Source organism: Sinohyriopsis cumingii, chromosome 2, assembly GCF_028554795.1.
Source record: "Sinohyriopsis cumingii isolate HCF-2022 chromosome 2, ASM2855479v2, whole genome shotgun sequence".
In the NCBI taxonomy this organism is placed as follows: Eukaryota; Metazoa; Mollusca; class Bivalvia; order Unionida; family Unionidae; genus Sinohyriopsis; species Sinohyriopsis cumingii.
The window spans coordinates 4,968,819-4,994,526 of record NC_142962.1 but is presented as its reverse complement, the minus strand read 5'-3'; the positions used below and the strand labels follow the sequence as shown (position 1 = coordinate 4,994,526).

Genomic DNA, 25,708 nt, shown 5'->3' with positions numbered 1-25,708 from the left:
ATCACCCAGTTGGTTGCTTGCTCCACTTAAGTATCAGTTTCTGTGGTGAACATCTAAGGTTGGCTGGTCTAGTAAATGCATTTTTTTAAAAGTCATGTTGTCAGATATGCAGGTTTTAATACCTTTTTTATTTTTAGTGTTCTTGAATTACTACACAAAATGGCGATGAACATAAAATAAACGATCTGGTGATGTTTAATTTTGATTTTGGTGTTCTAGTATCTCGCGTATCCATTCGAGGTGGCGATATAGAAAAAATGTACGTGTACACACACACACACACACACACACACGTGCGCGTGAACGCATACCCGGCTTGAAAAAGGCATCCTAATGGTTGGCACATCCCCAAATGCCATGGTACAAACAGTTCACATCCCACCACCAAATATTTACAATGCTGAAACAAGTGCAGCATTATAGGATGCTAGCATCATTGCTGTCAACAAAAACATTAAGCATTTCTAATAACTGTATGACTGCTTAAAACAGCAAGCCTTTCTAATACCTGTATGGCTGCTTAAAATAGCAAGCATGTCTAATACCCGTATGACTGCTTAAAACAGCAAGCATTTCTAATACCTGTACGGCTGCTTAAAACATTAAGCTTTTCTAATACCTATATGACTGCTTAAAACATTAAGCATTTCTAATACCTGTATGACTGCTTAAAACATTAAATACCTGTATGGCTGCTTAAAATAGCAAGCATGTCTAATACCTGTATGACTGCTTAAAACAGCAAGCATTTCTAATACCTGTATGACTGCTTAAAATAGCAAGCATTTCTAATACCTGTATGACTGCTTAAACAGCAAGCATTTCTAATACCTGTATGGCTGCTTAAAACAGTAAGCATTTATAATACCTATATGACTGCTTAAAACATTAAGCATTTCTAATACCTGCATGACTGCTTAAAATAGCAAGCATTTCTAATACCTGCATGACTGCTTAAAACATTAAGCATTTCTAATACCTGTATGACTGCTTAAAATATTAAATACCTGTATGGCTGCTTAAAATAGCAAGCATTTCTAATACCTGTATGGCTGCTTAAAACAGTAAGCTTTTCTAATACCTGTATGACTGCTTAAAACATTAAGCATTTCTAATACCTGTATGGCTGCTTAAAACATTAAGCATTTCTAATACCTGTATGACTGCTTAAAATATTAAATACCTGTATGGCTGCTTAAAATAGCAAGCATTTCTAATACCTGTATGGCTGCTTAAAACAGTAAGCTTTTCTAATACCCGTATGGCTGCTTAAAACATTAAGCATTTCTAATACCTGTATGGCTGCTTTTAAATAGCAAGCATGTCTAATACCCGTATGACTGCTTAAAACAGCAAGCATTTCTAATACCTGTATGGCTGCTTAAAACATTAAGCATTTCTAATACCTATATGACTGCTTAAAACATTAAGCATTTCTAATACCTGTATGGCTGCTTAAAATAGCAAGCATTTCTAATACCTGTATGACTGCTTAAAACAGCAATCATTTTTATTACCTGTATGACTGCTTAAAACAGTAAGCTTTTCTAATACCTGTATGACTGCTTAAAACATTAAGCATTTCTAATACATATATGACTGCTTAAAACATTAAGCATTTCTAATACCTGTATGACTGCTTAAAACATTAAATACCTGTATGGCTGCTTAAAATAGCAAGCATTTCTAATACCTGTATGACTGCTTAAAACAGCAATCATTTCTATTATCTGTATGACTGCTTAAAACAGCAAGCATTTCTAATATCTGCGTCGCTGCTTAAAACAGCAAGCATTTCTAATGCCTGTATGGCTGCTTAAAACAGTAAGCTTTTCTAATATCTGTATGACTGCTTAAAACAGTAAGCTTTTCTAATATCTGTATGACTGCTTAAAACAGTAAGCTTTTCTAATACCTGTATGGCTGCTTAAAACAGTAAGCTTTTCTAATACCTGTATGGCTGCTTAAAACAGTAAGCTTTTCTAATATCTGTATGACTGCTTAAAACAGTAAGCATTTCTAATACCTGTATGACTGCTTAAAACAGTAAGCATTTCTAATACCTGTATGGCTGCTTAAAACAGCAATCATTTCTAATACCTGCATGACTGCTTAAAACAGCAATCATTTCTAATACCTGCGTGGCTACTTAAAACAGCAAGCATTTCTAATACTCGTATGGCTGCTTAAAACCGTAAGCATTTCTAATACCTGTATGGCTGCTTAAAACAGTAAGCTCGTTGTGATAGCTGCAGTATTATGCAACGAGTTCTTCTTGCTGTTCGTTTTCAAGATGGCTGCTAATCTGATTAATATCTCTCATTGGATATAACGAGCGATATTTCGTACAGCCTTAAATGTCCGTATAAGTTAGTAATACATCTGTAAAATGCAGGAAATGTTTGCTTCACATTGCCATGGTATAATTTTGTCATGGATGAGTCGTATTTTGTTAAAGATTTATTCTATCTGTTCTGTTCGACCTAAGAGGTTGTAATCACATAGTTAATGCAGAACCTTTTTTTTCCTGAATCATAACAAGTACTTGTCATCCCGAACCCAACATCTGGTTTCGAGTTAAGATACGCAATCGCACCAGCAAGATGTTTTGATTCATAGTATATTACATTACGTGATATCTGATCATCGCATCTTATGCACTAAATATTTTCATTAGATCCAATCTGAGCAAAACACTTACAAGTTGTTGCATATGATCAGAAATATTGTGTTCTCTTTTGATGCGTCTTATCAAACAAGCGGTCTCTAAAATAATGTTTTATTTCTTTACCTGGATCTGGTGACCGCTAAATATTACATTGGGCAGTAGGTAAAATGCAATCATGGCACCTAACGTAGCCAGGGCTAGTTTGTCTTTTGGAGCTATTGTCCAAACGTACTGAACAGCCACTGCAATTACGTTGTCTTTACACACGTTTTCGCTCCCATATCTTACTATGTGATATTAAGCTTCAGCTGTCTTATGTTACAACATCTGGAATTTCATCGTTTTGTGGCTTTCATCTTTTTATGGATGCTCAACATCTTCAGTTATTTTATTTTAGCATCTCGTCTGAAATTTCTTCTTTTTCTTTCTTTCATATGATATGGAGTAAATAGACAAAATTGATAGAACGTTATTAGTTTGCTCGTTGGCGGCTGAAATTGATTCCAAATGAATATTAACATCATACGGGTGAATTCTGGCGTACCCATATATATAATAGTGAGTTTCAGCAGGCCTTTCTGATAAAAAAAAATCTCCTAGCTGTGGCAGCGGTGACTCGGTTATGGAAATTTCTTCTTCACGCACCAGTTGTGGCTAATTATCAACTGTCTCGCCATCTTCATTATCAAGCAATTCCATTATCTGCAGGGTTGTTTTCTACATCATCGTATTCTAGGCCGAGTTTATGCTGATTTTTCAGCAGTTTATTTATAAGTTTTTGTTCGCTCGACTTCTTTGTCCACGCAATCGTAGTCATCATTATGATCCTTTTCTTCTTTTGCGTTTTATTGTTTTGGTCATCGCGACAATTGTTTCTAGGGCTTTGTTGTTTAGCTGTCTCGGTATACTTCTCACCGTCGTCTCCAAGGTTTTAGTTATACTAGCTGACTCTTTGTTATTGCATAACTTTTCAACATTTTCATACATTTTTAGTTAGTCTTACAATTGCTGCTCTCCCATATTAGTCACCTCCAAAAAAAGAGTTCTCATCTCGACGTCCACTTTAAAGTATCATCGTGTGTGGTCATCCAGACAATTTTACATGGTGCGATGATATTGGTTGGTGACGTGGCTAACCCCCAAGGAAGTCAGTTGAATTCAGAAAGTTCAAAATGACCAGCTGTATAATTTGTACGTGACGTATGTTCCTCAACCTTATTCTGGTGTAATCCAGTCTTCATGTGAAGCACTGTAAAATAGCGGTCCCCAGCAAGCGCTTACGAGTCATTGACTGTTCTTTGATTCAGTTGCCGATAGTCAACACACATATGGAATGACCCATTCCTTTTCCTTTCCAATACCATAGTCGATGCCCAAAGTGAATGGCATGGTGCAATTACCCCACTTGATTTAAACTGTTGAAGGTGCTATCGCAATTAATCAGACAGTCTTCGGGCATTTGCCTGTGTCTCTGCTTAGAATGTGTTTCGTTGGTCGGCATGATTTTGTTTTGAGAATCTTGACAAGACCAATATATGTGTCACCTTGTGAGAAGATATCTTCGTATTGACCAATCGAGTTTTTGAACCCCTTTACTTCCTCGGCTGTCGGGCCCTCTGATAAAGTGTGTAGTTGTTCAGAGATTGATGTACCTTCAGCTTCACTATTTCCTTCCTTCATTTGGTCATCTGATTTCAATGCAAGCACGAGAACAGCTTCGATAGGTAACTCTGAACTCGATTTCTTTAAGCTTATGAATAAATGTCTTTGTCTCACCATAGAGACTATCAGGAAGAGATTAAATATAGAACTTGTAAACGATGTCGTCTGGAGTGACAAACTAGTTGCAGACTGTGCTTTTGTTTCGATGAAAATATTTGACGAGAACTTGGTCCAAAATTAAATATGACAATATATGCTGGCTTGCTGAGTTGAGTTGTCAGAGTATCACATGAATAATTGTATTACAATGTTGTCAAAGCGAAATATAGCAACAAAGCTATAATGCGTCTTTCTTACAGATAAAGATTAGCTCTGTTATAAGATAAGGACAGATGACGTTTATGAGGACATGTTTGCAATGAAGGACACGTTTGATTTTTTGGTTTTACTTGCGATAATGATAACAAGTTCTATGACAAGAGTACAAAAAATGATAGTAAAACACATCCTACTGTATATGACGGCATCCACACACGAGTCCACCGACATTTCAGAAATAAAGCAGAAGACAGGCAAGAGCCAAATGTTTTTGCAGAGTTGAACCGTATCTAGGCAATACAAAATACAAAATATAGCAAACAAAAATTGTGTGACGCTCAGGCAAAATTACATGTGTATCTAGCGCTGTGGACTGTCGAATAAGGCGTTGGTCAAACCAGAACACATAGAGATATTCCTGTTTTTTTGTTCTCGCTTCTCTTGCCCGTGGATTGTAAAAATTGCCAGTATCTTCATTACACGTCATTTTACTATTTTTCTGTGATGCTAAAAGTTCTAGAGTTTCAATCCTGTTGTCCGCCTTGTTGCCCTTTAAATGACCAACTGCAAGATTTTCTGTATAATGCCATTCAAATACAAAATGATCTGTTGCAATTTTTCTTGTGTGCAATACGGGCACCTAAATAGGAACCGAGCACTATTATATCGAGCGTTGCTTAAACTCTTTGCAAGAATACGCTGGTGTTTATCTCACTTCACCGAAATTGTTTGATTCATATTTATCGTATATGGAATCTTATTTTATACCAGTATATATATATATATATATATATATATATATATATATATATATATATATATATATATATATATATATATATATTCGATGAAAATATTTGACGAGAACTTAGACATATTCCTGGTTTTCTTGTTCTCGCTTCTCTTGCCCGTGGATTGTAAAAATTGTCCGTATCTTCATTACACGTCATTTTGCTATTTTTCTGTGATGCAAAAAGTTCTCTAGTTTCAGTCCTGTATACATTAAAATATTATCCCAAAATGATCGTTCTGATCAGATCAGGACCTCACCCCACACACAAACAAAACTAATATAGTATGCTACAGGTAAACAAAACTATGCTGCTTCTACAAAGCATAAAAGAAAACCAGCGAATAAGATTTGTTTCTTGTACCAATACAGTAAAACAAAATTGAACAGCGGTTTCTGCCAAGTGTGTTTTCAGCTCTAAGCACAGAATTACAGATTTCTTTTTCGTCAGAATCGATGTCTGTCGCTTATACAGGTCGCAGTTTATTGGTATGTCCTGTCACACCCTCAAGATTTTCGATCCTGTTGTCGGACCTGTTTCCATTTCAATGGTCAGTTATAAGATTTCTTGGAATAATACCGTTGAAGCATTAAACTATGTAACGATGCACGCTCAAATACATTATGACATCTGCCTGTACAAGAAATTGTGACGAGTATAAAGCCATTGTTATTTAAACTTTTGGCAAGAATTTTATGCCGCAAGATATATCCATTTTCATCATACTAGCTGTAGATGGGATGTTCTCTCCAAGCCCAATAATATACGTATATTTTTCTCTCTAATTGTTCAATCACTTAATAATTTTCTAAAACTTGTGTATAAGCAACATGCATCTGCCATCGTTTATTAATCTTTATCTAAAACTGATGTATGGATATGATAAATCTGCCATCTCTAAATGGTAGCATGAGAAAATGAGACTCTTAAGCTCAAACATGATTTTCAAATAAACCTCTAAAGCTCTTTTCCCAAAATTGTGCAGACAAAATTCGTTTCCTGCAGCTGGGCCAACAACTGAGATCGTAACCTAGAAGGAAAGGATACGAATTCTCTGCCTTGTTATACGGGAGAAATGCGAGAGTTCTTTGGAACAATGCACACTCCTTAAATGCCAAAATCTTCATTTTTTCTAATTTGATACTTTGCAAGTAGACAGTAACATGTTACTGCTGTAAATACTTACAATTTACTAGCATTAATAAAATAGTGTACAGTTTTGTTTTATTATTGCATTAGTGTGTTCGATGTTTGCAGTTTTGTCGTCATTAATCACATCAGCCTCGTTACAAAAGTAAATGTTATTGTTAATGAGAAGAAAGCTTGAAAACAGCTTTTGCTTTTTGTTCAATCTTCTGTATCTCTTGAGTGATTTTATGTACCTTCCACGTTGATTTCTGCAAATAAATAGTTTAAATCAAAAGCATGGAAATACTGATCGAGAAAATTTCAGAGCGTTTTAATTTGCTTACATGGCCATCAACCCAGTACGTGTTTGCCAACAGCTTTGCTTATGCTTTTGAAATTCTGTCACGGTGGTAAGAAAATGTCAAAATATCTGAGAAAAACGAACACACACACACGTACATACGTGTGTGTGTCGGAGGTCTGTAAAATATTTATCCTGAATTTTTTCTCTCCAATATTCTGACATGTTTTTACTACAGTGATAAAGTTTCAAATGCCCGTGCAGCTCGGGAGCACATGGCACAGCGGCATTACTTCAAAATACAATACATTCCATGTACATAACTCAGTTACAATTTTACCTGCCCATGTCACATTGTTCATATGGAATTAAAATTAGACAAAAACATGCATTCTTGATATGAACATCATGTACGAACATTTTGGAGGCTGAAACCTTTGCCAATTCTAGGGTAAGAGAGATGTTCAGGCTATTGGAACTGACTGGTATTAAGTGTTGCCACTAAAAATTAAGGGCCCCGAGTGGCCGAGTGGTCTAAAGCGCTCACCGTTATGGATCACTGCCATCTCATCTCTGCCTGCGTGGGTTCGAGTCCAATGCTCGGCTAGCGTGGGTACGTGGGAAAGCCTGCCAGTAGCTTCTCGTGTGTCGGTGGTTCTTCTCTGGGTTTTTTTCAGGGTTCTTCCTCCACTAATTATACTGGCCGCCATGTATAGCCTATCTTGTGCTGAAAAATGGCGTTAAACCCTAGAAGAACAACAACTAAAAATTAACAAACTCTCTTTGCATTGTTAGCAAATAATGTCGTGCGGGGAAATGTTTTCGTGAACATATCAATATTCTTCATATCTGAAGGACAGAAACGGTGTGTTTTTTGTTGTTGTTGCGCGTGTGAGATTGCTGAAACAAATTACACCGAAAAAGTAAATATCAAGTTAATTTATTATTGCAGATCCAGAGTGTTTAACAATTGGACGAATTTCAAACCACCGTTGATGTACACATAACAAGCCATAACAATCAACGAAACAATATTGAAGATGGTAATAACAACATAAACAATGGAACAACAGGATCAATACACTATCTACAACACTGAATGATAACCTTGTCTCGTAATCCGAATCACTCCCTGGGTGCCGGATACCAACGACTTAAAGGGACATGTCTGCTTAATTTAATCGTAAATAATTAGGTCTGTAAAGTAGTCACCCAAAACAAGCATCAACAAAATAAATAATGTTTGCATAAAGCGAATTACACCATGTAATAAACAATTTTATACAATACAGAGCTTTATGGGAACATGCATTGTTTACTTGTGGATTTTAGTGTTTGCATAACTATATGATAAAATCAGCTTTATTGGAGGATTTTACTGGCTGTTACTAAGTTTTATCTGTACGCTACTTCATAACTTTAATGCTTGCATCTGTTCTAACGTTTAAACAAGATTATGTGAACACTAAGTTTTTAATGCTTGCGCAATATGACGTAGTATAGTCAGCTTTATACGAAAACTGAGATATTTAATGCCTGTGCAACTGCAAAATGTAAATGTTCAGTTGTCTATAAATTCTATAACCGATGCAACTGATGCTTTAACTTTCCACTTTGACTTAATTATAACATATATACGAACATCAGTTTATTTTACTGCTTTCATGTTCCTTACTCTAAATATCCGCCTTTTACATCGAGATCTGACGAAAATGACCAAGCCATGTTCTAATCGATTCATTTACTATTTTACAGCCAACTACAATCGCAACAACCTCCGTCTCTTCTGTCAAGGATTTTGTTCATATCGCACAATTAGGAGACAAACCACAATCAAAACTTATTCGGTCTTTTCTGTCGCAACATACTTGGTGTACTCTGCAAGAGTATGCAGTACCCAAAGTCCATCAAATTCAGGTCTATTCTTGCAACTACTTCGAGGTTATTTCTTTGACTTGCCAGAAATAACTGAGCGATGTTCGATCAAGTCAACCAGTTACCCCTGAGACATAGGTACTCACCCTGGCTAATTATAAGAGGTCCAATAAAACTACAGTAACTCTCTGGAGTGGGTATACAAGTCAAAATGGGCGCAACGCTCCAGTTTCTCCACGTTTTCATTTGACAAAATACACACATGTAGGCGCCACCCTTTCGCACACTCATAAACTGGAAGCTTCGAGGTGGCTGAAACTCGAAAACCAAAGTATCATTTTGATGGCGAAGTGAAAAATATTGTGGAAGAGTACAAGTTTAGATCTTGGGACTGGCCATTTAATTTAGTTTCTTGGGGGATGGCGAGAGAGAAAGAGACATAGCTTGGGATTTATTTTAGAAAAAATTCTGGACAGCACACATGTTGATAAAGATATTCTTGCTCTAAATTATAGTAAAATAGGGAACCTCTTATAGCTATTGAATTTAAAATAGGGAACCAGTTATAGCTACTGAATTTAAAATAGGGAACCAATTATAGCTACTGAATTTAAAAAAAGGAACCAATTATAGCTATTGAACAAGTTGAAAAGAAAAATTACTTTAAAATAAACGAGAAAAAATATACTAACATTACTGAAAGGCAAAAAAAAAGAAAAAAAAAGAAAAAGAAAGAGTTATTAAAGTTAAGTAGTAAGTAGTTTTGTTCTAGCATATGTTTCATGTTTTAATGATAGAACACAGTGGTGTACTAAGGGTAAATGTTGCCTGGGAAGACATGATGGCCCAAAGGGGTTTGGCACCCCAAGACCTCTGGCACCCAAGGCATTTGTTCCAATCACACACACCCTCGCAGGTTAGTACGCTACTGATACAAAACACCTTTAGCACACTGGAATGAACTCTGAATGGGCAAGCTGATTTGTGAGCCATTCCCTCCACCTCAGACTCAAACAAAACCAACAAAAAGTGGTGGAGACTGAGACAGAAGTCTCTACATAATTGTTACTTATATCCATTGCCAGCTAGTCCAAAATGTCCACTGCATGCAACGTAAACTTATTTACTGGCATGTGTTGGTATCACAGGCCTCACACTAAACTCATTGCAACAGACTCCTCTTCAATCTGGAAGAAATCCAACACAAATTAAACTGGACATTTGACATAAAATGTAGCCATGCAGTGTCACAAGTTTATGATATCCACAGTGACAATTCGTGTGTTAAACCACTGGCAAGTGGTGTATGTTATTTACTAAGTTAAGCCAGATAATGAGATTATCTCAAAGGGACTGGTATGCTACTGAATTCGAGATCATTTTGTCATCTTAACTGCTGGGTGCTGTAACGAAATTTTTTTCCTTCAAAACAGATGCCTTGGTTGACATACTGGACATCAGACTTGCAGCATTTTTATTTAGGACCAAGCAGATATCAGAAGTCTTTTAGTGAAAATCCCATGTAATAATGATCATCAATTCAGGAGTAGAGAGAGACAGAATATTGGCAAGACAGCCATCGTGACATCCATATTGGATGTATCCATTTTGGGATGGGTAGAGATACAAATATTTTTAAGATAGCCACCACAATGACCATATTAAGGGTTAGTCAATTTCATTTAAGACCAATTAGAAACCAAAAGAAACCTTCAGAAAAGATAAGTGTCAAAATGACTTTCCATTTAAAAGGTATGGTTAAAACAAAACTGTCATGACAGCCACATACTGGACATCAGCTCAGTCCCATTTTAAGACAGGATAAAACATTCTAAGAAGGGTTTTAGTAAAAAGATTTTCAAGATGGCTGCTGTGGTGACCATTCTGGATATAAGATTGGTACCATTTTCATTTAGAACCAACAAGACATAAGAAATCTTTTAGTGACAATTGCATGTTCATACAACCTTTTATTCAGGAGTGGTGATAACAATAACAAGGTTTTCACGATGGCTGATTTGGCAGCAATATTAGTCATCAGATTGACATCATTTTCAATTGGGAAATGGGGTCAGCTCCAGTTTCAATTCTGACCAACCATAATAAGAAGTCCTCTAGTGAAAACCACATACTGTGTGATCATCCTTTCAGTAGGAACAGCGAGAACAAAATTTTTAAGATGGCTGTCATGATGGCCATATTGGATTGCCAGATTAGCACCATTTGCATTTAGGAACAACAAAACATTATAATAAGCATTTTTGTGAAAGTCGTATGTTCATATGACTGTAGGAGGAATCGCAATAGCATGATTTCTAAGATGGCACTATGGTAGCTGTATTGGATGTATGAGCAGCAGCATTTTCATTTAGGACCAACTAAACCATGGAATGAATGTTTGTATAAATGATGAAAAAACCACCAGATTAGCTCTTCTCATCTATAACTAGCAAGTAGAGCTAAAAATGAAGCCAATTCTATCATATAAAGTCTTGGACAAACAAAAATGACTACCGGGTAACTAACAAAATGATTTAAACATATAACTCCTTGCAGACTCCAAAAGCACATTAAATTACACCCCCCCCCATTGGTAAAATTCAATTAAATAACAAAAACACATTCTACTGGGTAAAGGATTCAATCCAAGTCTATTTCTTCCTTGCAACAGCAGTGTTGCAACCATCTTGATACTCATCAGCAATAACAAACATTTTCAAATTAGCTGCTGTAGTGGACATTCTGGATGTTAGCTTGGCATCATTTTCATTTAGGCTCAACAAGGCATCATAGGAAGTCTTCTGGATGTTAGTTTGGCATCATTTTCATTTAGGCTCAACAAGGCATCATAGGAAGTCTTCTGGATGTTAGCTTGGCATCATTTTCATTTAGGCTCAACAAGGAATCATAGGAATTCTTCTGGAAACCCAATGTTGATATGACTTCCCTTTCTTGAGAGTAATGATGACAAGAATTTCAAGATGGATGCCATGATGGCCATATTTGATATCAGATTGTCACCATTTCTATTTTGTACCAGCTAGATATCACCAGTCCTTTGGTGAAAGCACAATGTTAATATGACCAGCCATCTATGATAAGAAGTGATAATGAAATTTTTAAGATGGTCATTTGTGGCAGTCATCAGAAGTCCAATTGGCATCATTTTCGTTTATGACCTACTAGACATCATAAGAAGTCTTTCAATGCCGATATGATCATTCATTCAGGACAAATAGTGATAACATTTTCAAGATGGCCACTCACAGTGGCAGGAATAATGACTATCCACATGGCACCATATTAACCACCCAGTCACCACAAGAAGTTGTTTAGTTAAAAAAACTATACTGATATAACCATCCATTCAGAAGGAGTTGAAGTTAGAACATCTTCTTCAAGATGTTCACTCTGGTGGCCATATTAGGCAAAAAGATAGACATTTTCATTTTTTACCAACTATACATCACAAGAAATCTTCTGGTGAAAACCCAATGTTGACATGACTCCCCATCTAGAATATTACATTTCATTCAGAAGGACTAACAATAATATGATTTTCCCGATGGCCACCATGGTGGCCATACTGGACAGGAGATCTGCACCATTGTTATTTAATACCTATAAGACATCATAAAAAATCTTAGGCAGCAACCCAATGGCAATATTACTTTTTGTTCAGCAGTGGTAATGATAAGATTTTCAAGATGGCCACTGGTGACCATATTGAAATCAGATCAGTACCATTTTCACTTTGGACCAAGTAGAAATCATAATAAGCCTTTTAGGGAAAATCTCACGTTGATGAGACCTTCTACTTAAGAGTGGCAATAATAAAATGACCACTGTGGCAGCCATACTAAGTGGCAACATTTTTATCTAGGATCAGCTAGACCATGGCATGAATGCATGTCAAATTTCATGGCAACCCTCCTAGTAGTTTGTGCTAAAGGACCACCCCATAAGCTCTTCTGGTCTTTGACCAGTAGAACTAAAATGATCTTACCAAGTCATTCACATTTTCTTTTAAAATACATGTGAAATTTCATCTTTCCATGTCAAAGTATTTACAAGTAATCATAACAACACGGTTTTCCTTAAAACAGTCTAAGCTCAAGTTGTGTACAAGAAGGATAAAAGATTCAGATTTCATTTAAAAGGAGTGATGATTACATCAGGTCTTCCATATATGCAGAGAAGCATGCCTACAACATTTCATTTATATAAGCGGCCCCTGCATAAATGTTAATGAGGTGATATGGGACGGGTGTGTGTAGCACATAAAGATGTCTCCATAGAAATCTACTGGAAGAGCTCAAAAATATAATTAAAAGAATGATTATGGTAAATAATTACAATGATTTTAAAACTGTTAACAAGTTCAACATAGAAAGCAATAAATAGGTGTACAGAGCCTGTGTAATGAGCAAAAGCTGTGAAACTTTTTTATCATTTTGAAAAAACAATATACAGGAATGCACAAGAATTACAAATGTGTTCATGAAACATCCTTGCCTCATAACAGTCATCAGTTTTTCTTGGATTGTGGTGTATACACATCCATAGATGATAAAGCATGACTCTCAGCCGGGCTAAAAATGTCCCAAACAACTGACCTAAACTCAAATCTTTATGGACAATCACTGAAGACTGAAATACACGTCAGTGTGACACAGTTTTAGCAAGAACTTGTTCTCATAAATATACATGCATCCAAACACAATACTGCATGACTGCATCTAACAAGAAAGCGGCCATAGCAAAACTTACTAATGTAATAAGGACTGACAATCATGGACAAGAGTAACTCAAATATGCTCCTTTCACATTGATTGCAGAGTAAAGAAAAGTTGAGTAGTTTTTATCATACCAACATACTTGGGTTAAATGAAGCATACAAATGATATTTATTTACCCTAAAGGATATTCTCCCCTTAAAAAACAGAATAATAATAAAGGCAGGGGCAAATAAGAGTGAAAAGCACAATAAAAACAAAAATTGATAACAGCAGTAATTATTTAAAAAGTTTTTAAAAAAACATATTGCAAGAGATATACTATATGAATACATTAAATTCTTCTCAAGTGATTATTTTGTGCTAAACAGGAAATACTTAGCTATTACAGAAGAAACAAATATAAAACACAAAAATTAACAAGAGGCCCAAGTGGTTCTGATATCACTCAACTGGCTTACATAATTAAACAGTGGGCCATTTCACTAAACAGTATAATTTTGTTTTGTAAGTTTGCAACTGACATTTATGTAAACTATCACCCAAACTTTCAAAATAATTAACAAGCTCAGCCAATCACATGTAAGATCACAAATAATTTTAATGGATCTTGCTCATTTTTGGAACAAATCCAAGATTTTAATGATATCAAACCCTATTCCAAGTTTGATTGAAATTGGAACAGAAATATTGACTCTAAACAGGTAACAAACAATTATGGACTTAAAGATAATAATTGGAATTATTCAACAAGTTTCATAGATTTCATTGTAAATGAGCATAAATGCAAGACCATATAATGAAAAATGATTAAAAAATACAAAACTACTAAAGAAAATTGAATTACAATTGGATTCTTTGGTCATTCTTCCTTTGCCTTGTATGACTTAGGACATTATCTGTGACATGTTACATATAGAAAAATTCTGATGCCTCCATATTATTCTAATTAAAACAGAATCAAGTGATACAATTTCTTTAGTATATGGTCTGATCGATTCAAAGTTGTTATCTTTTGCCTCTCGATTTCTGCAACTGGGATTAAAAAACCAATAAAGTCAAGCAAATACGACCATACAAAACATGATACCCTAGTGGGCCTGATACTGCTTACCTGATTTACTGTTGACCATTTCATAAGCAGTCTTATGTTGCATTTAAGAACACATTCAACATAAACCACCTCCCAAACTTTATAACATGTTAATTTGACCTATCTGAGTATATCCTGATAAAAATTCTATTTAAAAATATAGGCAATATTAATATTCTCTTCCTCATAACTGAAGTCCTTCAAGAGATTGATGATATAAATCCACTTATCAAATTTTAAAGGAACTGGATGAGAAGTATAGTCTCTAGATGAAGAGATAAAACAAGTTCAGCAAGTTAGATGCATGGTATCTCATTGACCTCTACTGATCTCATTTACTGAAGATCCTGTCTACAACTGTGGTTATTATTAGCTTAAGACTGAGCAAAAATGCAACTCAGCTCTGTTCTCCAGAGATGTAACAAGTTCAGTCAATTAGATGCAAGACTGCCTCATTAATAAGCAAAGATACTTTTCTCATAATCAATCTCTTCCAACATCTAGATACTATAAGAGACTATTTAACAAGCCTGATCAAAATCTGATCTGAAACATAGTTACAGATTGTTGAGAAGCTCAGCCTGCCAGTTGCAAGATATATAATTAATGCTGGCTAAGGCCAAACAAAGTCTGATTGGAATTTAGTCTCCAGTGTTGTAACAAGCTTGGCCCATCAGATACAAGACCTTTCTTAAATTCATCAAACATCTTGATAATATAACAGCTTGATAATATAAGACCATATAACAAGTTCGAACAAAATCTGATCAGAAAAAAAGTTACTACATTGTTGATAAGCTCAGCCAGTCAGAGGCATAATCACATCATTAAAATGCATGCATTTCATTCATAATCACAATCAACCAAGATCCTGATGATAGAGGCATTTGATCAAAATCAAAAACAAGATTTTTAAATTAGTTTACATTGTGGACAAATTGGATATCATACTTGCTCTATTCTCATTTAGGACCAATTTCATAAAAGCCTTCAGTGAAAAACCCATGTTGATATGACCATCCATTCAGGAATAGTGACAAGATTTTCAAGATGGCCACTGTTGCATTCATATTGGATGTGTGAGTGGCACCATTTTAATTTAGGACCATCAATACATCATCAGAATTCTTTTAGTGAAATTTCCATGCTGATATGACCTTCCATTCAGGAGGAGTAGCAATAAAAAGAGTTTCAAGACAACCACTGTGACAGCCATTTTATATGTTCTGGTGGCAACATTTAAATTTTTTACCAATTAGATACTGTAAGAATTCAAGTGAAAGCCTCAAGTCCAAAGAACTTTTCATTCTGCTAAGATTTTCAGGATGACTATTTTGGTGGCTATATTGGACATCAAATTAGAACCATTTTCATTCTTGACCATACAGACATCACAAGTCTTGGAGTCAAGGAATTCAGGAGGAGTTGCAATAACAAGATTTTCAAGATGGCCAATGTGGTGGCCATATTGGATAGGCAAGTGGCACCATTTTTCATTTAGGACCAACAAGACATTATAAGAAGTCCTCTGGTGAAAACCCAATGTTAATTTTAATTCCACTCAGAAAGATGAAGGATAATAATTTCAAGATGGCTCCTGTGGTAACCATATTGGAAATAAGATCAGCCGCATGTAGGACCAACAAAACATGATAAGAAGTCATGTAGCAAAAACATTATGTTGATATGACCATCCATTCAGGAGGAGTAGTAATATGATTTACATGATAGCTACTGTGGTGACCATATTGGATGACAGAATGGCATCATTTTTATTTAGACCCTTTTAGGCATCATAAGAAATCCTTTGGCAATAACCACATGTCAATATGACTTTCTGTTTAGGAGCAGCAATAACAATGTTGTCAATATGGCTGTTGTGGCAGCCATTTTGGATATCATATTGCCACAATTTTTATCTAGTACTAACTAGACCCCATAAGAAGTCTTTTAGTGAAAACCACATGTTGATGTGACCATCCATTCAAGAGAAGTAGTGATAAGATTTTCAAGAATACTGCTGTAGCAGTTATATTGGAATTCTGTTAGCACCATTTGGGACCAACATGACCATGGGATAAGGTTTCACAAGAATCCTCCAAGTAGGCAGATGGGTTAGCAATAACAAACTTGTGCTAATAGATGGATGGATAACTAACAATAGGCCACCCCATAGGCTATCCTGGAATATGACCAGTAGATATATTATTGCTTCAGCAATGAGTGAGCTCCCTTGAGGGACTTCGTAAGTTCTCAACATTGTTAGTGAATAGCTTCATCTTCTCATTGTTTGTAACATTTCAAGTCAACACAACTTTTTTGCACAACTTTTATTATATGTCTATTTAACATGAAAGAGTTGTCAATTACAACCAGCGTATATTAGCATGACTGCTCATAATTTATCGGGAAATGTCATTTACAGCTGGTTTGAAATGGCATCAAAAATGGAGTCCAGTGCTGCATCTAAAATGTGTTAATCTAAACAGTCTGAAAAATGGATACAAGGGTTCTTTTACGTGTGCTTATATTTCACACCTTTCTTTATTTTCTACCTTTCTTTATTTAATTAACCTGAACAGTATGTGCATGATTTGCACTGGAAAATTCATGGCTCTTGTAATGAAAATTTTCAGCACATAAAAAGAATGGTCAGCAATAGGTATAACCGTAAAGGGGTGGTCACCCTTAAAACAATCATTTTATTGTCATCTGCTTTTTTTTATTTGTCAGTCTTTTATAGGAAAAAAATGTTTAAAACAAAATGGGTTTTAATATTAGGAGTGTCTGGACCATTTGAGGATGCATAATCACAAACCATCGGCAACAATCCCCTATGCCCCTCCATCACCCATGGCCACCTGTGCTGCGACCTCATTTTTTATGTATGCAGAGACATAAATATGTTATCAACAGCATAATATAGTAGTCTCCCATTTATCACATGATAAGTGACTGTATCTGGAAGAGAAACTTTGATTGGCTCATTCAAACAGTGTGAAAGGTTATACTGAGTCATAAAGGCAAGACATTTTTTTATCATTTTAACAATGATTGGTAAAGAAGGTATATGTATATTCATGAGAAATGATGAATTCTCTGTACAGGAAGCAATGGGTGATAATGAAGCATAGTGGATTATTGCCCATGGTAAGTGATGATGAAGAGGATGAGGTGAATGCAGATAATATTGGCATTAACAAACAACAAATTAATAAGGGATTCTTAAAGTTCACATACAAAGAACTTCCTTGATCCATTTTTCAGGCAGTTTGCATCATTAATAATTTTTAGATGTTTTGCCAAGTACCATTCATGATGCCAGTTCAAATCAACTATAATTATATTTTTTCAAATCATTCGGACCTGTTATATGGTGGTCTACATAATATGCAATTCTTCATTCCCAATAGTGAAACAATATTTTCAAAAACATGCCCACAAAGAAAAAAGGTAAATTAATTTGAGAAAAGCATCAAAACAACAATTTTTAAACTGAAGCCCATTATTTTATCAAATACTGAAAACTGTCAGAAGACTCTGAAACACAAACACACAAGACAATTCAGACAAAAAAACCCACCAAATACAATATTTTAATAACAATTATATTTGGCTTTCAAGTTCCAATTGTTTGACAGGAAGTGAACTTTTTGCAACTTCCAAAATACACATTTCTTGAGCGATTTATGTGATTTCAATCTTTTCATCCAAACATAAAAAAAATGGAATGAGTTTTCATCAATTGATTTGATATAGCAAGATTACATACTTTAATCAGTCATACATTCCAGATCACAGAATCTCTTTGACCTAATATTACTGAATACAAAATCCTGTTATCGGCTGAATAAACATTGAAATAAAAAAAAAGTGTGCGCCAAAAGTATTCATACAACAATCTAATACAACTAACTAAATAAAAAATACTTTTGTTTAATGAAAACTAAAACTCTGAAGTATTCAAACATGAAAGTGTGAACATTTAAAACAATGAAGAATATTAACCTGAAGTTTGGCAATCATAAGTGCTACTAACAGTCCATTGGATAACTCACTGCAAACCAAATTAAGGAAAAATTTGTGGTTGGGGAGAACAAGACATATGGCATTACATAATTTACATGTAAAATGATTCCAGACAGATGTGTACAAATGACGCTTGAAAATTCGCCTATTCTTCCGATTCAAGCAATTCTCAAAACAATCTCTAAGGGATAGTTTTCAACAAAATATATTCTCTCTACAATGAATATACAACTTATATTGTAACAATACAGTAACAACATATCCTGTGCCAAAAAATGTTAAAAATAACAATTTTAAGCCACAAATAATGTAAATATGAATTCCTCTACATATCTGTATGAATTACAGCTAATTTGTAAATAATAAATATTGTACAATATCATAAGATGACATGTTTCATCAATGATTAGTTTTATCAATTATTCAGTATTATATACAGCACATGATTTACTTATGTCAGATAATTTCTATGGTATGGTTCAAGACAATATGATTGCAATTAATATCACTACTTAATTTAGCTGCTCCTATATACAGCTGCAACAAAACAAAATTTTCCGATTCAAATATTCATTACATGTATTTAGATTGAATTCAAAATATTTGTTGATGTTACAGATGATAATACTTTCAGATCCACCTTGTTTTGTCTTATTCCGTGTTTACTGACACTCCCAGGACTGAAAAGACTGTGAAGTCCATCATCCAAATCTAAATAATATTTTTTGGGGTCTTGCGTGCATTTATTGTTCTTCAAACTAATCCAATGAATGTAGGTGTTATGTTCAAACTCTGTACAACCAAAAAGGTTTACTCATTGCTGAAGATGGACTAAAGATAAAAAAGGGAAGTCACTCTCAGTTATTTGTTCAGTTAAATGTGGTGATATCTGAACAAATTCTATACGTAAATCTCATTTAGATGAAATTCGCACAAACTGACTTGCAATGTAACTTAACTGGAGTTCAATTATATTAAGACATTTTATGCACACATTTGATGAATTGATTGGTTTGTAAGTTTGTTTTTGAAATAATGCCCTTTTATTGTATTTATAGTGATCATGTGCAGAAAGCACAACAAAATGCTAGAAAATACCAAAGCAATTCATGATCAACATGTTTGACTGCTAAATCTGGTTTTCGGTGTTGCTCCAAACTATGTACATAAACGAATATTCAATTTTCTATTAGAATATTTGCAGAAAAGTCTTTGGATTGTAATGTTCCATTTTTTGTTGCAGTGCTACTGCTGTATCATAAAGCATCTGATTTAATATTGTTTTTTATATTCAGCAAAATGGATTACATGTTACATTCATAGACATTCAATACTATGAAATTATGGCATGAGTATATTGGCCTACATTTTTAGAACTACCTGTTATCTCAAGTTAAATCTTATATTTTCCTACATTTTAAAGCTACTTTATTATATCTTTTATCCTTACCATATATACTTGCCAACTGCAAACTGCACAGACCCACATCTACCGGTGCAGATCTAGGTCTGTGCAGTTTGTAAGGAATAATCAGTTGAGCAAACAACATCGTGCCTGACCTGCAGGTGCATTATGCTACGGCAGATCAGAATCTTTGTTGTTTGCAGTCTGACTTGACATATAAGGCAGTATATACACCAATTAGATCTTTTTTATTACATTCTCAGTTAATTTGTTATATCTTTAAAAAGAAAGATTGAATTATAAGGTTGAGTGTTTCATAAATCAAATTCTGGCTATAACTGGGTATTAAAACTCCACATGTAATATTCTGTTGTATCCTCATCAAAACTATCACCGACACTCAATACACACTGGCAAAGCCTTTCTATGTCAAAACTATCTTAGTAACATTTAGATTAGCTCTAGCATGAGATACATGTACTGGTGTGTACAGTAGTTATGGACAATAAAGATGCAAACACAAATTTATAATCAGTGGTGAATCTAGTTTTGCCTTTTAGTGGGTTAAATGAACCATGACTTTTCACTAGAGGGTCATCTCCTGGTTTGTATAGCTCAGTCAGAGAGCAGCATGAATGTAAGTATCTGTCATATTTAAAAAAAGATCTGTGAAGTTACTTTTGCTTACTTTGTGATAAGAAAAAAATGATGATACAGTGCAACTTTATTGCTGATTACATGGCAAAGCAATAAAACTGTGTCCCTCTACTACAAATGTGAAACACTAAGACTGACACCAATCATCCATAGTTGGTTGTTTTCTTCAAATTCTGTTTCCTCCATATCAGTGGCAACCTCACACCTTCATCACTTCATACTTCCATTGGCACTTCATGTCACCACCTGCACCACTGGGTTTACTTAATTTTTATTAGATCGTAGTTTAAACTTTGTGCCTCAAACAAGCAAGGTCAGTAAATAACTTGGCACTTAAACAGTGAACATGGTTCATACAGTCTTTAAGTTCTTTATCAAAGGAGTTTTCCAGGATTTAATAAAAATCTTTTTACAAATCCTATGTTTGCATGTTATTGTGTTTGTCACTGAATAAACAGGTACATAAGCAGAAGGAAAAATAGATAATTAGAATACCACTATTGTAAAGGGGTGTTGGTCCATCTGTTAACTACAGATTTCATGTGCTTTTAACCACACAACTTTCTCCCTTTCTTATCTATTTATTCAATTGTTTTTTAAAAAGGAAGTAAATAACACAAATTCTTAATTTAAAATATGATATATTTCTTCATTTTACTGTGTTGCATTCCCTCTGATAAATTAAAGTCTGGCGGAAAAGTCTATAAGCTTTTCAACAAAAACAAGGACTTTCCAAAGATAACAAACTTTGCCAAAACGCATGGAATTTTCAAGGCAACCCTCAAATTCAAAGAATTATTAAGTTTGTATGAACCTTGGTAAAATATCAATTCTCTTCCATCACTGAACTAGCAAGCTAACTCACAATAAACATCAGAAGTCTTAGACTGTCTAGCAAGTACATTTTTCATTCAGAGCTAACAGTCAGTGTTGGAAGTCATGTTTGTACAAAAAAAAAGTTCAACAGACGGCATAATCTAAATACACCTCTATCTATGAAGATTGTGATGAAAATAAGATATCAGATAATATGTTCAAACAGTTATGCATTAATAGTTTTAACAGGACTAAAAATAGAATGTACTGCATACATTTTAAACTAAGCTTTCGCTGATATATGTGCAACAACGAATAATGTTTTATCATATAATGAAGTAGTGTACCATCATATAATATTGGTGTGAAAACAAGTGTAAGACATGAATGAGATCATTCATTATGATATGTATTGAAAATGGTTATGGTTGAAGTCAAATTTCATGGTCAGCTATATCTGGTTGCCCCATAACGCTGTCTATGGAGTTGACAAAAATAGAAGAGAGGTCAAGTCTTTTATTAAACTTGCTGCATGCAACACAAACTTCTGCAGAATTGTGTGGCACGAATTCATAAGGAACCTGTACATATCTCAACAAATATAATATAAACTTTCAGTACATCCATGGGACATAACTCTAGTAGATACACTCACCACAATAAGATATCACGTAATGTGCTACAGTATTTGGTATGACTATCATTATATAGCTGGTAGGACTATCATTACAGCATTTGGTATGACTATCTTTCTGGCCCAGATTTCCACCCAACTACTCTGCCCTATGCTTAGCCAACATAAGTGGAGATAGGCTGGATAGGGAATAATATATTTTACATTCATATATTATCATTTTTACAAAATCCTTGAATTTGTCATTCAAGATTTTATACATACTTCATTACATCTAAACTACATTAAACAAAATATCACATGATCAAATTTTCTGACTGTTGTATTCTATGCAGTATCATCAACTGCTATACAGCAAACATTAACCATTCGCTACTGTCTGGCCTGATTGCTGACAGCTTCTACTAAACTCTCCTGTCACCTGTCTATCCCTCTCCATCCTTTGGTACATTTCCTTTGACATTTGGTTGGTCAGAAAAAGCTCCAGAAGGGGTCGAGGTTCTCTTCTATTTGTAACTGAAAGACTGAAAATTGGCGGTTCATCTGAGACATATCCACGCAGAATCTTTTCCAGTTCTGTCATCGACTGACTCAGTTGCTGCTGAGGCTTAAGGCCATGAACTGAATGTTGATCATCAAGCAGTTCCTCTGTGCTTTGGGTTCTCCTTGGCACAGAGCCAGAAAACCTGTCTGGCTGACTTGTATTCTGATGATACCTGTGATCCAGATTTGCCACATGTTGCTTAATGGGTAACACAACTGCTTGGGGTGACTGTTCTGGTTTTTTAAAAACAGTTGAATCAAGAATTAAATTTGTACTTTCGGTCGAGTTTAAAGATACTGTACAATTCTGAGTGACACAAGAATTACCACTCTTTGCAAAAAAATTAGAATTAAGACTGACAGAGCAGTTGTTATTGGAACTGACATGACGTATGGCATCATTGTTAGGTCCAGTGACAGGCAGTTGTAAAGCATTACTTCCATTCTGAGAATGTCTTAAATTATCAACTGAACATGTACAATGTTGCTGTGCAACATTCTTTGCAGTCAAATGAATATTACTGGAATCAATCATTGATGACCGTGCATACACACTCCCTGAATTTGTTGAACATGTTCCATTATTACTTGTAGTCATGGGCCTTGACAATTTGGAAGCTGAACAGGGAGAGTTAGCTACACCAGGACTTGTGCCCATCTGTGGACCATCACATTGTAGGGAAGAAAAGTAGTCATCACTGATGTCCATCAAGTCAGGAGCCTGTCCTAGCTCAGCTATCATGGCCTGGGCCTCAATTTCAGTTAGTGACTCAAGATACTGAATGGCAAACTCACTGAATTCATCTGTGGGACCTGAGGTGTCCTGAATCAGTGGAATGTCTGTGGGATTCAGCATTGATACCTGAACACTGGCCAGTCCTTTGGTAGCTCTCACCCTGGGTATCTGGCTATTTACACTAGAGAAGGTCTCTGTGTCAGAAATAAGGACTTCATCTAGGTGACAACCTTGCCCACCTGCTTGTGAATCAAAGCTTCTCAATTCAGAATTCTGTGATGGCAGACAGTTACTGTAACTCTCTGGTGTACTATTAAGTATATGGTTCTGAGATATCTTTTCTGAACTGGTGCAACTTCCATCATCATGGCAGTTAGTGGAAAGAAAAGGCCTGAAGCCAGTCTCTTTTTCACAGCTCAGTAAATTTCTCAATAATGACTGTTGAGTGGTCTCCTGGGAAAAAATTCCAGGTGTCATTTCACACGACATAGGTGTATTTTCCTTTGTAACCATAATATTACTGGTTGCTTTAAGTTCATCTGATTTCAAAGTATTAAAAGTCGGAACCTGCACCAGAGCAGAATCATTTGAATCCATCATTTCAATTTCCTCTCCAATTGTTCCAAAAATATCCAGGAAGTCTACTGCTGAGGCAGTGCTGACATCTGGAGGATCCAGGTTTATTGCAAGATTTTCTGCTGTAGGGGCAATGAACTGAAGACCATCTGCTGCACAAGAAAATGATGATGTGACTGGCATGTCAAAGCTATCCATACTGCCATGGTCTATGCCCTGGTCCACTGTCAAGGTCACTGAGCATGATCCAGGTGGTGATTCAACAGAGTGGTTGCTATACGAGAGAGGGGAATTACTGGATGAGGGACTGGAGTTGCTCTCATATCCACCATCTTCACTGAGGCTTCCTCCTATATTCTCAGAGCACACATTTTGAGGCAAAGACTGGCTGGGCCCCAACGTTAACTGATGAGGAGCACACACTGCCTCACACATATCTGTAGTTCCAGTAGGAATTGTCTCTATTTCGGTCAACTCTGCCATTTTCCTCTGCTGTTCCATCTGCAGGTGTCTGTCACCCTCTTCTTCACTGCAAAAGATATATTCCATATTTAGTAAATATTGCCACACCATTCTTAAATAATAATCTATTAAAAGACAAGAAGAGTATCCATATGATTGTCATTATTACAGTTATCATTTACTAAAGCTGTACCTGATGAAAAACAATGAAACATTTTCCTTCTGAAGATACACTGCCTGTGTACTGCACATTATCAGTCACAATTCACTCATTTACCTGTTTGTGACATGTGCATGGTGACCTTCTTTTGATACAGCCATTTGAAAATTTGTCAGATATACTTTTGTCTTGATCAAGAAATAAAATTTTCTACTGATTATGTATATACCCATACATGTTTGTCTGACAGAAAACATCTCCATGATAATACAAACAATATGAGCAATTTGGCACATGACTTGGCTTTTTAAAAAAAATCCATCCACAAGATCTTGCCACTCAAAGAACATTTCAGGGAATCCAGCTTCAATTTCAAGGAAGAGTATAGACTTTCATTCAACTAATTATGGGCATTATGGATCCACCATGTTGTTGCTTGTTTAGGGTTTACTGCCACGATAGGCCATACATAGCAGCCAGTATAGCTGGTGGAGGGAAAGACCAGGAAAATCTCAGAAAGAGCTACTGACCCACATGAAGCTAATGGCAAGCTTTTGCACATAGCCACACTGGCTGAGCGTGAGGCTCAAACTGACGTAGACAGATTTGAGATGACAGTAATTGGTAAAAGGCGAGTGCTTTAGACCACCAGGGAACCTGAGGGCCCCTACAAGATTAAGATTGCTATCTGACAAACTAGATATCATAATTAGTCTTTTTGTCATAACCTCGTGTCAATATGACCATCCATTTTAGAGTGGTAACACAAGGTTTTCGCGATGTGCACCATCATGGCCATATTGGACGTCAGATGGCATCATTTTTATTTAGGACCAACAACACAAATATATAAGAAATCATCTGGTGAAAATCCTATGTTGTTAAAACGTTCAAATGAAAGGATCTGCAGCAATACAAAATTTTTCAGGCACCTGCCATGGTAGCCATATTGGGTGCCACATCAGCACCATTTCAGTTAGGATTTACATCATGTCTTAGTGAAGGAGTAACAACAGTAAGAGTTTCAAGATGGCTACTGTGGTGTCTAAACTGGATTTTCATTTACAATTAAGACCTAGACATAGGGATGAATGTGTGTGTGTAAAGTTTCATAGCAA

At 35.5% G+C, this 25,708-nt stretch overlaps 1 protein-coding gene across 4 annotated transcripts in view; it reads right to left on the bottom strand.

The window, feature by feature from the left end:
- Nucleotides 1-7,792: 7,792 nt before the first annotated feature.
- LOC149804264 (uncharacterized) overlaps nt 7,793-25,708 on the bottom strand; it is a 36,367-nt gene continuing 18,451 nt past the window's right edge. For all 4 annotated transcript variants that reach the window (XM_089938205.1, XM_089938206.1, XM_089938208.1 and 1 more), the window contains exon 2: nt 7,793-24,497. In XM_089938205.1, coding sequence (XP_089794331.1) covers nt 22,475-24,497 — 2,023 coding nt within the window. In that variant the 3' untranslated portion in view covers nt 7,793-22,474. The remainder of the gene's footprint in view (nt 24,498-25,708) is intronic.